The sequence below is a fragment of the Bos grunniens genome, chromosome 3 (genome assembly GCF_055505025.1).
Source record: "Bos grunniens cultivar Pamir isolate PY7600 chromosome 3, Bosgru_T2T1.0, whole genome shotgun sequence".
NCBI classification, from domain to species: Eukaryota; Metazoa; Chordata; class Mammalia; order Artiodactyla; family Bovidae; genus Bos; species Bos grunniens.
Genome location: NC_141167.1, coordinates 121,172,870 through 121,187,279, shown reverse-complemented (window position 1 = coordinate 121,187,279; position 14,410 = coordinate 121,172,870). Strand labels below are relative to the sequence as shown.

Here is a 14,410-nt window from a genome sequence, read left to right as displayed (position 1 = left end):
ATTCTTCACATTCCATCCTCAACCTTTCTCTTTGCTAACTCAGTACTCTCTCTCCACTTGTTTTCAGTTTTTCATTTGTTTTCCAACCTTCTATGTGTGAAGTGCACATGTGAGTGACTATGTGTGTGTTTGTGTACATAATATCCAACCTTAATTTCACTCTTAATTCCAGACCCATATTTCCAATTGCCCATTGTCCTATACATCCCACCAAACTCAACAAATATAACATGTAACCCATTACCTCCCTCCCATACTGCATCTCCTCTTGTATTTCCCAGCTTGATTATTGGCAACACTCATGTTTCTCTCACCTCCATCACTATCTTGCCTAGGTCTCTTTTTCTCAATATCATTAGTATTCTTTGCATTATCACTTGCATAATCCTACCCATCTTCACTTCCTGATATTCCATTGTCATAGTTGGAATTCCACTGGAATTCCATGGTCACATTCCATTGACTAGGAAGGTCATACACACCTTCCTAGTCTCTTGCCTGTCCTCACTGCTTCCAGTGTTATCTTCATAAAAATGGTTGGATCACTACCATCCAACTTGGGATATTTCTCCATTGTCTATGGAATGAAGTCCAAACTTCATAGTGGGGTATTGAATGCACTGCATACTCTGCTCTCAAACTTTCTAAGTACATACATCTCCTACAGTAAGTAGCACTCCAGCACTTCACCCACTGTGGTTTAGTCACACTGGCCTCTTTACATTTCCCTAAATTGCAAAGTGCTCGTGGCTTCTGTGCTTTTGCGTTGATCACCCTTCTATTTTCTACTTAGAATATCCCTTCATTCTTTAAGGTTCAACCAAAATATTTCTCCCTCTGTGAAGCCTTCCTGAATCTACTGACTGAATTAATTGTCCTTTATTCTCTATTCCTCTTTGCTCTTTAGCTCTTTAAGTCACTTTTCCTGTATTATGATTAGTTCCCTAAATATCAGTTTCCATAAATTTTAAGATCCTTGAGGACTGGAAGCATGCATTAGCCACATTTATAGCCTTCACAGGTTCTGATGTATAGAAAGTCTATACTGTGTTATGAACTCTCCAACACTTAACATCTGTGCCTACTCATGTGGCACTTGCTTACTATCTGGTTATTTGACTCTCTGTGTATATACCTTTTCTTTCCAGGAGTTCAGGAACTTAATTATGGTCACCCTCATATTTCCACATTGCCTATCTCAGTGTCTTGTATGTGGTGACCCAAGGACGAAAGAGTAGATAAAACCAAGGAGGGTCTTGGAATGCAGGAATGGAAAAACCATACCCTTATCATCCTTCCCTCCCCTATGTTGTAACTATTAACAGATTTCAGGTCTTCCTAACCTGTCTCCTCTCCTACCCTATGCTGCTGCTGCTAAGTCGCTTCAGTCGTGTCCAACTCTGTGCAACCCCATAGACAGCAGCCCACTAGGCTCCTCCGTCCCTGGGATTCTCCAAGCAAGAATACTGGAGTGGGTTGCCATTTCCTTCTCCAATGCACAAAAGTGAAAAGTGAAAGTGAAGTCACTCAGTCATGTCAGACTCTTCACGACCCCATGGACTGCAGCCTACCAGGCTCCTCCACCCATGGGATTTTCCAGGCAAGAGTACTGGAGTGGGGTGCCATTGCCTTCTCCGTCCTACCCCACAGGGAGAAGATATTTGGCTTACTGTTCCCACCCCCACGCAGTTTATGTGCTTCATCCAATCAGCAAATGACCTGCAGGACCCCTATCCCACTCCTTGTACCCTGGGTATAAAAGTGGACTAAGGACCCCTATTCAGCATCAGTTCTCCCTTGAGCTGGCCTGCTGTTCTAACAGCTTCTCCCACTCTAATAAACTTTATTTCCCTTTCATTCTGTCTCATGTCTGGAAATTCTTTTCCAACCTGTGCCCGGACCATGACATTGCAACTCAAGTGTTAATGAATGACTGGAGGGACAAATAAGTAACACATTTTGGAGTACCAGGAGAAAAAATTACCATGCAAGTTTATATTCAAACTTCATTTTTAATATCTTTCTTTTATTAAAAAATGAGTTCTTAAAAATTTTTTTTAATTTATTTTTGGCTGCACTCAGTCTTTCTTGCTTTGTGCAGGCTTTCTCTTGTGGCAAGTGGGGCTGCTCAGTTGTGGTTTGTGGGTTTCTCGTTGCAGTGGCTTTTCCTGTTGCAGCACTCAGACTCTAGAGAAGAGGCTCAGTAGTCTGGCAAGTGGACTTAGTTGCTCCAAAGTATGTGGTATCTTAGTTCCCAGGCCAGAGATCAAACCCATGTTCCCTGCATTGGTAGGTGGATTCTTAACCACTGCACCACCGAGGAAGTCCCTAATATCTCTTTCTGACAATAACTATTCTTAAGTAGAGTACAGTCTTCTACAGAATGCGCTTGCCTCTGAGTGTGGGTATTTCAGTGTGCACACAAGTATATACTGTAAGTATACATATAAGTGTATCATATACAGTAAGTATGGGTTTCCCAGGTGGTGCTAGTGGTCAAGAACCTGCCTTCCAATGCAAGAGACATGAGACACCAGTTCGATCCCTGGGTCATGAAGATCCCCTGGAGGAGGGCACAGCAATGCTTGCCTGGAGAATCTTCAGGGATAGAGGAGCCTAGTGGGCTATGGTCTATACGGTTGCAAAGAGTCAGACGTGACAGAAGTGATTTAGCATGCATGCACGTATAGTAAGTATAAACTGTAAGATACACCCTGATAATCTTTGAATCAAATTTTTGTAAAACTGCATGTATTATGGAAGACATTCAGTTGTTATTACCAATCCTTTTTTTCTTGGGCAGGGGAGGGAAAGAAAAACATGTTTTGAGTAAATTTTGATTTTCATATGTCAGCTTTACTTAAAACAGTATTCCAGAATACTTTAGGGGCTGACACACATCTCTGCCTGCTCATTCTCATGTGAGACCCAACTCTAAGTTTATTGGAAAACCCAGATAATAATAGGACAATGACTCTCAACTTTTCTTCCCTTATACCTCTCTATAGAGAACTTTGCTAAGCCAACAGAGGACTTAAAAACATTTACTTTCAGTCTTGAGGAGGAAAATGAAGAAGTCTGTAACCTCGCTAGTGGTGTCAGATTGAAAAACTTGTCACCACCAGCATCATTAAAAGGTAAAGAAAATGTGACCTGGTGTTCATTTTCCAGGACCCAGATTTTCCTCTTGCTTTCTTTAGAATGCTTCAACAAAGGAGAAAGTGAGAGGGTAACAGACAGGAAGGCTGGGGTCTCCAAACGGAGGAAATAGGCTGCAAGCGTTGGACATTGTTTCTCTCTCTCTTAAGTGGCAGGAGGAAACAAACTACAAGTGTTAGATATTTTCCCCTTCTCTGTACAAATTTAAAAAGAGGTTTCTTTTAAAATTCTGTGTCACCATGACAACACCTGGTTCTACCTGAACTTAACTTTTCTCCAACCTTGAGCTAACCAAGGCATTTTTCTTATGGAAATGTTTTTCTTAAGCTATGTTAATGAACTATGTATTTATCCTAAACTGTCTTCAAGTTGGTTCTGCCTAAGACTCAAAACTGACTTGACAAACCAGTATGTTTTACTCATGCAAATATTCTCTTAAGCTATGTTAATAAGGGGCTTCCCTGGTGGCTCAGAGGTTAAAGTGTCTGCTCTGCAATGCAGGAGACCTGGGTTCAATCCCTGGGTTGGGAAGATCCCCTGGAGAAGGAAATGGCAATCCAATCCAGTATTCTTGCCTGAAGACTTCCATGGACAGAGAAGCCCGGCAGTCTACAGTTTGTGGGGTCACAAAGAGTTGGACACGACTGAGCAACTAACAGACACACACAGTAGCTATATAACATCTGGCTAAAGACTAGCAGGAGAGGCACTCTTTCTGCCCGCTTCTGATGTCTATGTCAGAAGCTTTCTCTACCTCTTTTATACTTTAATGAAACTTTATTACACAAAAGCTCTGAGCGATCAAGCCTCATCACTGGCCATGGATTGAATTCTTCTCCTCCGGAGGCCAAGAATCCCGGCATCTTGCACAGCTCAGCAACAACCTTTCAAAAGGAAGATAGAAGACTGGCTTTATCTGTTTCATGTTACCTAGGCAATGGGAAGGCTCCATGGTAGGCTTGCTTTTCCTTTTCTAAATAGAAGCCGCCTTCCTCCTGTGCATATTCTGGAGTCTGATTTGAACAAGGTTTTATTCAACTGCATAAAAGAATGATGTATAGTACATTTGCAATTAAGCAGAAATCAAATAATGAGAGAAAATCTAACACTGATACTTTTTCTCAGCTATCTACTTCTGAAATGACAAACAAGGGAATTTATATCAAGAAGGTACTATTATTCATTTCAAGAGAAACTAATTTCAAGCACTGTTCTAGTTTGCATTCAGCTCAAGTCCATGCCTTCTATGGAAGGTTCAAATGTTTAGTAGAAGGATGAGATTTCAAGTTCTCAGTCTTCAAAACAGCATTGTTTGTGTTTCATTCACTATGTCTAATAAAGTAGCAAGGTAGACTAGTTTGGTTTCTTTTAACCAGTATTTTTTTATTGAAGAAGTTGGTTTACATACAATGTGTATTAATTTCTACTGTACAACAAAGTGATTTTTGTTATATATATTTATATATGAAGTATATATATATGTATATTTATATACATATATATACACAAAATTATATACTTTTTTTTTAACTGTACTATGTGGCTTGCAGGATCTTAGTTCCTCAACCAGGGATTGAACCCAGGCCATGTCAGTGAAAACCCAGAAACCTTACAAGTATACCTCCAGGGAATTTCCATGTTCTTTTTTCTATTATGGTTTATTATAGGATATTAAATATAGTTCTGTGTGCTATACAGTAGGACCTTGTTGTTTATTTATTCTTCATATAAAAGCTTACATCTGCTATCCCTGCTTACATCTGGACTAGCTTGGTTTCTACAATGTTCTGTGGACAGGTTGAAGAGTTCATATTTTGTCCTGATGTGGGTGATGCAATAGACGGATGTACTGGTCAAGAGTCCAGGAAGTTATGTGAGCTTTGATACTCAAGCTTAGATGGAATTGGAGCTAGGAGCTCTCTGCCACTTGGTCTTGATCATAGAAATAATAATGAGTTGTCACAAGAATGAAAACTGGGAAAGGTCAGTTTTCATTCCAATCCCAAAGAAAGGCAATGCCAAAGAATGCTCAAACTACTGCACAATTGCACTCATCTCACACGCTAGTAAAGAAATGCTCAAAATTCTCCAAGCCAGGCTTCAGCAATACATGACCCATGAACTTCCAGATGTTCAAGCTGGTTTTAGAAAAGGCAGAGGAACCAGAGACCAAATTGCCAACATCCGCTGGATCATGGAAAAAGCAAGAGAGTTCCAGAAAAACATCTATTTCTGCTTTATTGACTATGCCAAGGCCTTTGACTGTGTGGATCACAATAAACTGTGGAAAATTCTGAAAGAGATGGGAATACCAGACCACCTGACCTGCCTCTTGAGAAATTTGTATGCAGGTCAGGAAGCAACAGTTAGAACTGGACATGGAAAAACAGACTGGTTCCAAATAGGAAAAGGAGTATGTCAAGGCTGTATATTGTCACTCTGCTTATTTAACTCATATGCAGAGTACATCATGAGAAATGCTGGGCTGGAAGAAGCACAAGCTGGAATCAAGATTGCCGGGAGAAATATCAATAACCTCAGATATGCAGATGACACCACTCTTATGGCGGAAAGTGAAGAGGAACTCAAAAGCCTCTTGATGAAGGTGAAAGAGGAGAGTAAAAAAGTCGGCTTAAAACTCAACATTCAGAAAATGAAGATCATGGCATCTGGTCCCATCACTTCATGGGAAATAGATGGGAGAACAGTGGAAACAGTGTCAGACTTTATTTTTTGGGGCTCCAAAATCACACCAGATGGTGACTGCAGCCATGAAATTAAAAGACGCTTACTCCTTGGAAGAAAAATTATGACCAACCTAGACAGCATATTGAAAAGCAGAGACATTACTTTGCCACCAAAGGTCTGTCTAGTCAGGGCTATGGTTTTTCCTGTGGTCATGTATGGATGTGAGAGTTGGACTGAAGAAAGCTGAGTGCCGAAGAATTGATGCTTTTAAACTGTGGTGTTGGAGAAGACTCTTGAGAGTCCCTTGGACTGCAAGGAGATCCAACCAGTCCATTCTGAAGGAGATCGGCCCTGGGATTTCTTTGGAAGGAATGATGCTAAAGCTGAAACTCCAGTACTTTGGCCACCTCATGCAAAGAGTTGACTCATTGGAAAAGACTCATGCTGGGAGGGATTGGGGGCAGGAGGAGAATAGGACGACAGAGGATGAGATGGCTGGATGGCATCACTGACTCGATGGACGTGAGTCTGAGTGAACTCCCGGGGTTGATGATGGACAGGGAGGCCTGGTGTGCTGCAATTCATGGGGTCGCAAAGAGTTGGACAGAGCGACTAAACTGAACTGTCACAAGAATAAATGAATGCTGGAGCAGATAAGAGAAATTTTATTGCCAGGAAGTTCCAGGGTAGCTAGCGAAGTAGATTAGGGTAGCTAGTGAAGAAGATAGGGTAGCTAGTGAAAAAGATAGAGACTGACCCACTGGAGAAGTCAGCACAGAACATGGAAGTTACGCCCTGCTCCTTTTTATTTTCTTGGCTGCACTGGGCAGTTTGTAGAATCTTAATTCCCCAACCAGGGCTTGAACCCAGGCTTTTGGCAGTGAAAGCCTGGAAACCTAACCACTGAACTGACAGGGAATTCCTGGGTCCTGCCCCTTCTGACCACTGTGGCCTCCCATGACCTCTCCTCTCCTCACACACCCCTGTCACATTTTAACACCAAATCAGAACACCTTGAAATTGATCTTATTGCCGTGGCCAATGGGACATGCATATTTTTAGGTCATAGCATCTCCATCTTTTTACTCCTGAGTGCTATCTGCTAAGTAGGTACTAAGCAAATACTTCTTTTGGCTTAGCTCAACTGGGTATAGTTTTATGAACAGGAACTGTAGAGCTGGACAGTTTTCCATCTCTAGAATGCATTTGATAAAGACAGATGACTAATTCCCAATTTGTGTGGCTTTCTACCTGCAGAAATCTCTCTGGTCCAGCTGGATAGCATGAGCCTGTCCCATCAGATGTTGGTGAGATGTGCTGCCATCATTGGCCTAACTTTCACTACAGAGCTGTTGTTTGAGATTCTCCCTTGTTGGGACATGAAGATGATGATCAATGCCCTGGCAACCCTTGTGGAATCCAACATCTTTGATTGTTTCCAGAATGGCAAGGAGCTCCGAATGGCCCTAGAAAAGAACGCAGCTTCATTTGAGGTGAATTATCGATCCCTTTCTCTGAAGCCGCTCATTGAAGGAATGGGTGAGTAGAGCCTGGAAATGAATCATAGTTCCTTCAGTTTAAGGCACATTTTGATAAAGGAATGGATCTGTGTTTTGTAGCAGAGGCTGACTTATTTTCCATGGTGTCTCTGTCTTCTCTAGACCATGGTGAGGAGGAACAGCTCCGTGAGCTGGAAAGTGAGGTGATTCAGTGCCACATCATTCGATTCTGCAGCCCAGTGATGCAGAAAACAGCCTATGAGCTGTGGTTGAAGGACCAGAAGAAAGCGATGCACTTGAAATGCGCCCGCTTTCTGGAAGAAAACGCCCACAGGTGTGAGCCCTGCCGAAGTGGAGACTTCGTCCCCTTTCATCACTTCGCAGTGGATATCCGGCTCAACACCTTGGACTTGGATACCATTAGGAAGATGGCTAAGTCCCATGGATTTCGAAGTAAACTTTTTTCATTCCTAATTAGTCCTAATTATTCCTGGGGAAAACAAAGGCAAGACCTATAAGGAGTAGATCTAGACCATGAGGGTTTCAAGTCCTCTTCTGGCTCAGACACCACAAATGATGAGACTTAAGCAGTGTAGGTCAGTGAGGCAGGGAGAGTTGAGGAGTGTACCTGCAACTGAGTTGGCAGAACCAATCTCACTGTGAGACTGTCAGGATGGATATGGGGATAAGGACTCTGGTAGAAATGAGGTATGACCGGAGCTCAAATGATAATTTCCAAAGGGGTAAAACAGACAATCACGTCAAGGGGTGGAACCCAAGGAGGGGAGCATGACCCAAGAGGGAGTAATGTTTCTTGGCAGATAAGAATGCTGTTTCTCTGTGTAGTTTGAAACAAGGTTCCAGTAGAAAAGGAGTATGAGTGGGAGAGAATTAGCCAGGACTAAACAGGTCAGGGTCCCAGAAAAGAGGGCTTGGGTTCAGGACAGGGATTCATGATGTTAAAATTTGTACCAAGTACCTAGATACAATGAATGTTGCAATCCAAAGTGAGGCAAATAGATGAATGTACAGACAAATAAAATATACAAAGGAAATAGTTGAGTATCAGCTATTATCTTGGATCCTTCATCCACATTCAAGATATGAAATGAGGAAGAGTGTGGAGAAGGCTAGGATTTGTGGGGAGATTTGGCAAGAACTGAGGAGTAACTGTGTACCCCCAAGTGGGTTACTTCCTTCATCACCCCAACCCTAGGAAGGTGTCTCCTTTGAAATTGGTTTGAGGACACAGAAAACCTCATACCTAATGAAGCCAAAGCACCCTGTGGCTGAAACAGGATCAACCTGCCCTCCCAGAGTTTGGGAAAGGATTTATTTATCCCATAAATCAGATATAACTCACCTGGGAGAAAAAGTCAGCCTGCTGCCACTTTAAGTTGCTCCCAAGAGTACCCCTAAGAGTGTGAGAAGACCCCTAGTAGTGGACTGCTGGAATAAAACAAACATTAAGAGAGCAGGCAATGGAGAGCTAAAGAAGATACATGACCAGATCAAGGTAGCTTCAGTGAAGAGTCCCAACGTAGGGCTACAGTCAAAGCACCAGCGAAAGTATTCATAGTAAAGAGTTGACTGACAGATAAAAGGGAAAGAATACTCCAGACTCTCTGGAATCAGTGAGTCTTACTTTACAAATACATATATAATATAAATATGTATGTTTTAATTAATTTACTTGTTTGGTGAGGAGTAAAATCAGCTGGCAGCTAGCAGACAGGTCAATTGGAGCAGAGCTGGTCTTCAGCAGGCTGGCTAGGGCCACCAGAGAGAACAACTTGAGTTATTCAGGTTCTCCAATGTACCATAACTTTCACTCCGGAGCATATATGTTGGGATGTCTCTGAGAAATGTCTGCTGATGTCCATTCATCAGCACCTTCAGCTGAGTGAGGCTAGGGCTCAACTATTTCCCTTATCAGAATTTTTCACCTATTTAGAAGGGTATCAACTAGATATCTTTAAAGACATTTTTTAGATTTCCTGAAAGTTTTACCATAAAAACAATAGTCCCAAGACCTACTGTCCTCCATTCGTATGTTCAGTAGTTCTTCTCATTTTTTTTTTAAGATTTTTTTATTTTTTTGGTGTGGACCATTTTCAGTGGTTATATATGGATGTGAAAGTTGGACCATAAAGAAGGTTGAGCACCAAAGAATTGATGCTTTCAAATTGTGGTGCTAGAGAGGACTCTTGAGAGTCCTTGGAGTGCAAGGAGATCAAACCAGTCAATCCTAAAGGAAATCACCCTGAATATTCATCAGAAGGACATCAGTGATGCTAAGCTCCAATACTTTGTCCACGTGATGCAAAGAACCGACTCATTGGAAGAAACCTTGATGCTGGGAAAGATTGAGGGAAGGAGGAGAAGGGGGCGACAGAGGATGAGATGGTTGGATGGCATCACCAACTCAATGAACATGAGTTTGAGCAAAATCTGGGAGATAGTGAAGGACAGGGAAGCCTGGTGTGCTGCCGTCCATGGGGTCACAAAAAGTCAGAGAGGACTTAGCCACTGAATAGCAACAAAATTTTTAAAGTCTTTTATTGAATTTGTTTCAATATTGCTTATGTTGGTTTTGTTGGCCATTAGGCATGTGGGATCTTAGCTCCCCAACCAGGGATGGAACCTGTACCCCCTGCTTTGGAAGGCAAAGTCTTAACTGCTGGACCATGAGGGCAGTCACAAGGGGAAATATTTTTAACTTAGCTCTTCTTTCTAGTCGTTACCTCCATATGCTAAGTGATATGTTAATGCTGCTTTTTAAAAAATCAAATTCTGACATCACCTGTTTTAGTCTTGCTATGGTAGGTGAAAATCTAACTTTATTACACCACTCTTGGGCACCTCTCTCCCAATGTTGTTATAGCACTATCATTAGATAAATGAATCAAGTATCTACATTATTAAGACTATGTAACTGCTGTTATAGAACTAAGTAATATACTGTGAATAGATTTCTTAAAAAAAGTTCATTTTTCCTAGAGTTTTTATGAAATTTTCTTTTTGCAATGTCTTTGCTATAATATCCTGTTTCAGTCTTGGCTGAAAGACAAAAACAAAGACATTTGTTATCTCCAAATCTCCCCTAAGTGTGAGGTATGCTTTTAAGTAATATTGGAGAAGGGCATGTTAATATCATACGAGTTTCAAGAACACAGCACTAGGTATGAATCAGTGAAGTTGATTCCCTTTTCAATTCTCTCTCCTTCCTAAAAACTTATTTTCTAAGTTTTGATCCATTCTAAGGATGGACAGCCCACGGACTCACTCCTGGGTTCTTTCCTTCCACCTACTCCACCTAATTCTTCAGGGACCACTCCTCTTATCCCTTTGATCTTCTCAATATGCGATTTTCTCATTCAACATTTCATTTACTCATTTAGTAAATATTTATTGAGTTTCTTATATGTGCCAGAGGTTGTTCTAGGCACATCGATAGAGCAGAAGGAGCCAGCAAAATGGGCAGCCATTGAGGAAAGAAAGCAAGGGAATGGGTGTTACAGAAGCTGGTAAAAGCAAGGAGAGGTCAGTTGTTGCAAATACTGCCAAGAGGTATAATGAGATGCAGACAAAGATGTAATATTTGGATCTGGCAACTTGTTTTTACTGGTAACTCTAACAAGAAAGTTTTAGAGGAGTAGGAGGATAAAGGCATAATTCAGTTTATTCAGCTTCTATTCACCAGAGATGAACTGGATGGCAGACTAGGAAAGTGAAAGTCACTCAGTCGTGTCTGATTCTTTGCAACCCCATGGACTATACAGTCCATGGAATTCTCCAGGCCAGAATACTGGAGTGGGTAGCCTTTCCCTTCTCCAGGGATCTTCCGAACTCAGGGATCAAACTCAGGTCTTGCACATTGCAGCAGATTCTTTACTAGCTGAGCCACCAAGGAAGCCCAAGAATACTGGAGTGGGTAGCCTATCCCTTCTCCAGAGGATCGTCCCACCCCAGGAATGGAACCGGGGTCTCCTGCATTGCAGGCAGATTCTTTACCAACTGAGCTATCAGGGAAGCCAGACAGCAGACTAGGAGAGGTGGACAAATCAGTCCTTATACAGTATGATAAAGGATGATGATAGAGGCTGATTGGGGCCATTGGACACACAAGTTTGGGCACTAACTCTAAGGGGCAAAGGCACAGAAGGCTTTCAGAAGAAGGTGGTAGTAGATACTCAGACTGCATTTTATAAATTGAAAGATCTGTGGAGTAATGCATTTATCTTGGAGTCCGGAGACTTATATCACTAACAGATCTGAGACAAGTCCCTTCTACTCTCTAGGATTGTTCCATCTCCTCGAATGGAGAAGTGGCTGGATTCAACAATCCTCATTTGTTTTCTGTTTTAAGATCTTTATGGAATTTTCTAACCTATTGCAGTCTGGATAGACTGAAGGTTTTAAATTCAAGGCTCTCTGCCCTTAAGTTATTCCCCTTTTGGGGGTATTCCATTAAATGTCAATTTCTCTGTTAGAAGCTGACATCATTTTCTTCAGCATTATTAATTTATACTTTGAGTTGTGCTTAGTCACTTCAGTGTGTGACTCTTTGTGACCCCATGGGCTGCAGCCTGCCAGGTTCCTCTGATCATGGGGATTCTCCAGGCGAGAATACTGGAGTGGGTTGCCATGCCCTCCTCCAGGATACTTGTAGTAAATTATGATTGTGTTATCATCTAAAACAAACCCCACTATTTCAGTGGGTTCACACAATAGAATGATAGCTTTTTTCTGTCCAGGTAATGATCCAGTGAGCATTTTGACAATGAGCCTTGTTCACAGTCAGTCAGGGACCCAGGCTCCATCTGTGTTGTGGGTTTGCTATCCCTTAGATCTCCACAATTAATTTGTTTTCCTGTGAAAAGAGAAGGTGGTGAAGATATCTAACCATCTCAATTCAGAGGTGACATATATTATTTCTGATGGAATCCCATTTTTAAACTCAACACATGGCTTCACTGAAGAGTGAATGAAGAGTGAATGTAATAGGAGGAAATTCCATGGTGGGCCAGTGGTTAGGACTCACTCGGTGCTTTCACTGACATGGGCTTGGAACTGATATCCTGCAAGCTGCACAGCATGACAGGGACCAAAAAAGGAAAAAGAAAAAGATGCAAAAGGACTGAGAAATGTAGATCCTGGCTAGGCAACAACAATTTTATTGTGGAAAGGGAACAGGAAGCTTCAGTATACCCCAGACATCTCTGCCACGTGATCATTTCAACGACCGATACAACTCACTTGTTTGTTTATTTTCCAGCTGAAGAAGAGATCACTTTTTCAAGAATAGAGACTTCTAAGAAATCTGAAATATTTTCTGAAAATCTCAGGTACAGTCATCTATAATTGTTTAGAAAGTAGAGCATGAACAATTGGCATTAAATTCAGACCATTGTTAGAATCATTTGTTTGGTCAGTACTCTGGCTCTTTAAGGCACAAGTCAGAGGGTTATGTTTTAAGTCTAATCAGTCATTATGTAACTGAGCAGGATCGTGGTGGGTCCTTCCCAAGACAGACCGTAGCACCTCACGACACCCCATGTCCTCTGCTGTATGTAACTCCTCTCTGAAAATACGTAGATAGTAGTATCTGATTCATACTTCCTGAGTTATTTTACAGATGCTAAAACCTACCAAATGGAGGAAATCTACATTAGATTTTCTTTTATTTTTCTGTCCACACTGTGTGGCATGTGGGATCTTATTTCCCTGACCAGGGATGGAACCTGAGCTCCCTGCACTGGAAGCTCAGAGTCTAAACCACTACACCACCAGGGAAGTCCCTACATTAGGTTTTCTTATCTTGCCCTTTTATTTGTTTTAAAAGATAGTTTCATATCAAATCCTATCTATATCTACAAGTTATTACTCCTATTTATTTCTGCATTTGGACAGTTCTGAAGAAATAAGAGAAAAGATCTTGAGTTTCTTTGATAACATTATAACAAAAATGAAGATGTCTGAAGATAATGTCATCCCTTTGGAATCGTGCCAGTGTGAGGAGATCCTAGAGATTGTCATCATGCCTCTGGCTCACCATTTTCTTGCTTTGGAAGAAAACAACAAAGCCTTATATTACTTCCTAGAACTTGTGTCTGCTTATCTCGTCTTGGGTGATAATTATATGGTAAGCTGTTTCTACCCAGATCACCTCCATCCTTGAGACAAATTACAGATCAGAGAGCCAGAAGGGAAGCTCTAGTTTTTGTTTTGTTTTGTTTTGTTTATTGCTTCGTGTTCTTGATTCCTGCCAGTAGCCTCTTACTTTGAAAATCAAATTGCTCAGAGGGCAAATGACCTGAGACTGAAGAAAGTCAGAACAAACCGCAACTACCATTATACATTATATTGCCACCTTTAAAAACTTGCTATGGATTGTCTACCTATATGAGACTCTGGTCTCAACTCTTCAGTTTCAGTAGAGACTTCCTCAGTAATGTCCCAGATGCATTTGCCCTCTGTCTTCCCCAAATATCTGTCAGCACAATACCTGTAGGTCTTTGAATAAGAACAAATCTAGTTTTACTCTTGTGATCTATGAAGGGGCTCACTCACTTTGGTTTTCATGTAATTTGTGCTAAGTTATCATACATACCTTTAGGCTACCAAAGCACTAGTGAATGCTTCTCCAGGATAACTGTAAATAAGTTTCAGGGCAATACGCCCTTAGAAATGTGGGGATTTGATACATATAATTAAATGAAAGAATTCATTGTTAAGTTGGGAAGCCCTGAACTGAATAAAGATAAGCAGGTTTCTATACTACCAATATTCAGAGCCTTTATATGCTAAGATGCACAGAAATCTCCTGGAGGGTTGGGCTAGGACTGGGACATATTATTTCTCTTAAACTTATTTGACCTTAGATCACTTTTCATAGAGTAGCTGGCTGGACTAAGCTTCCATGAACTCATTTGAGGAAATGTCTTTCTGGGCCTTGCTTCATCTGACTTCCAGCCAGCTTCGGGAAAAGCTTCCCACACCTGAGTAGCCGTGGTTGCCACCCTTCATGCCTGCACTGGTGGACCCATCCAGATTTTATAGTG

At 41.4% G+C, this 14,410-nt stretch overlaps 1 protein-coding gene across 2 annotated transcripts in view; it reads left to right on the top strand.

The window, feature by feature from the left end:
- The window catches only part of ADCY10 (adenylate cyclase 10), an 80,535-nt gene that overhangs the window by 44,415 nt on the left and 21,710 nt on the right, over positions 1–14,410 (top strand). For both annotated transcript variants that reach the window (XM_086393941.1, XM_086393942.1), the window contains 5 exons: positions 3,009–3,137; positions 7,105–7,386; positions 7,509–7,799; positions 12,625–12,694; positions 13,260–13,491. In XM_086393941.1, the coding sequence (XP_086250067.1) occupies positions 3,009–3,137; positions 7,105–7,386; positions 7,509–7,799; positions 12,625–12,694; positions 13,260–13,491 (1,004 nt within the window). The remainder of the gene's footprint in view (positions 1–3,008; positions 3,138–7,104; positions 7,387–7,508; positions 7,800–12,624; positions 12,695–13,259; positions 13,492–14,410) is intronic.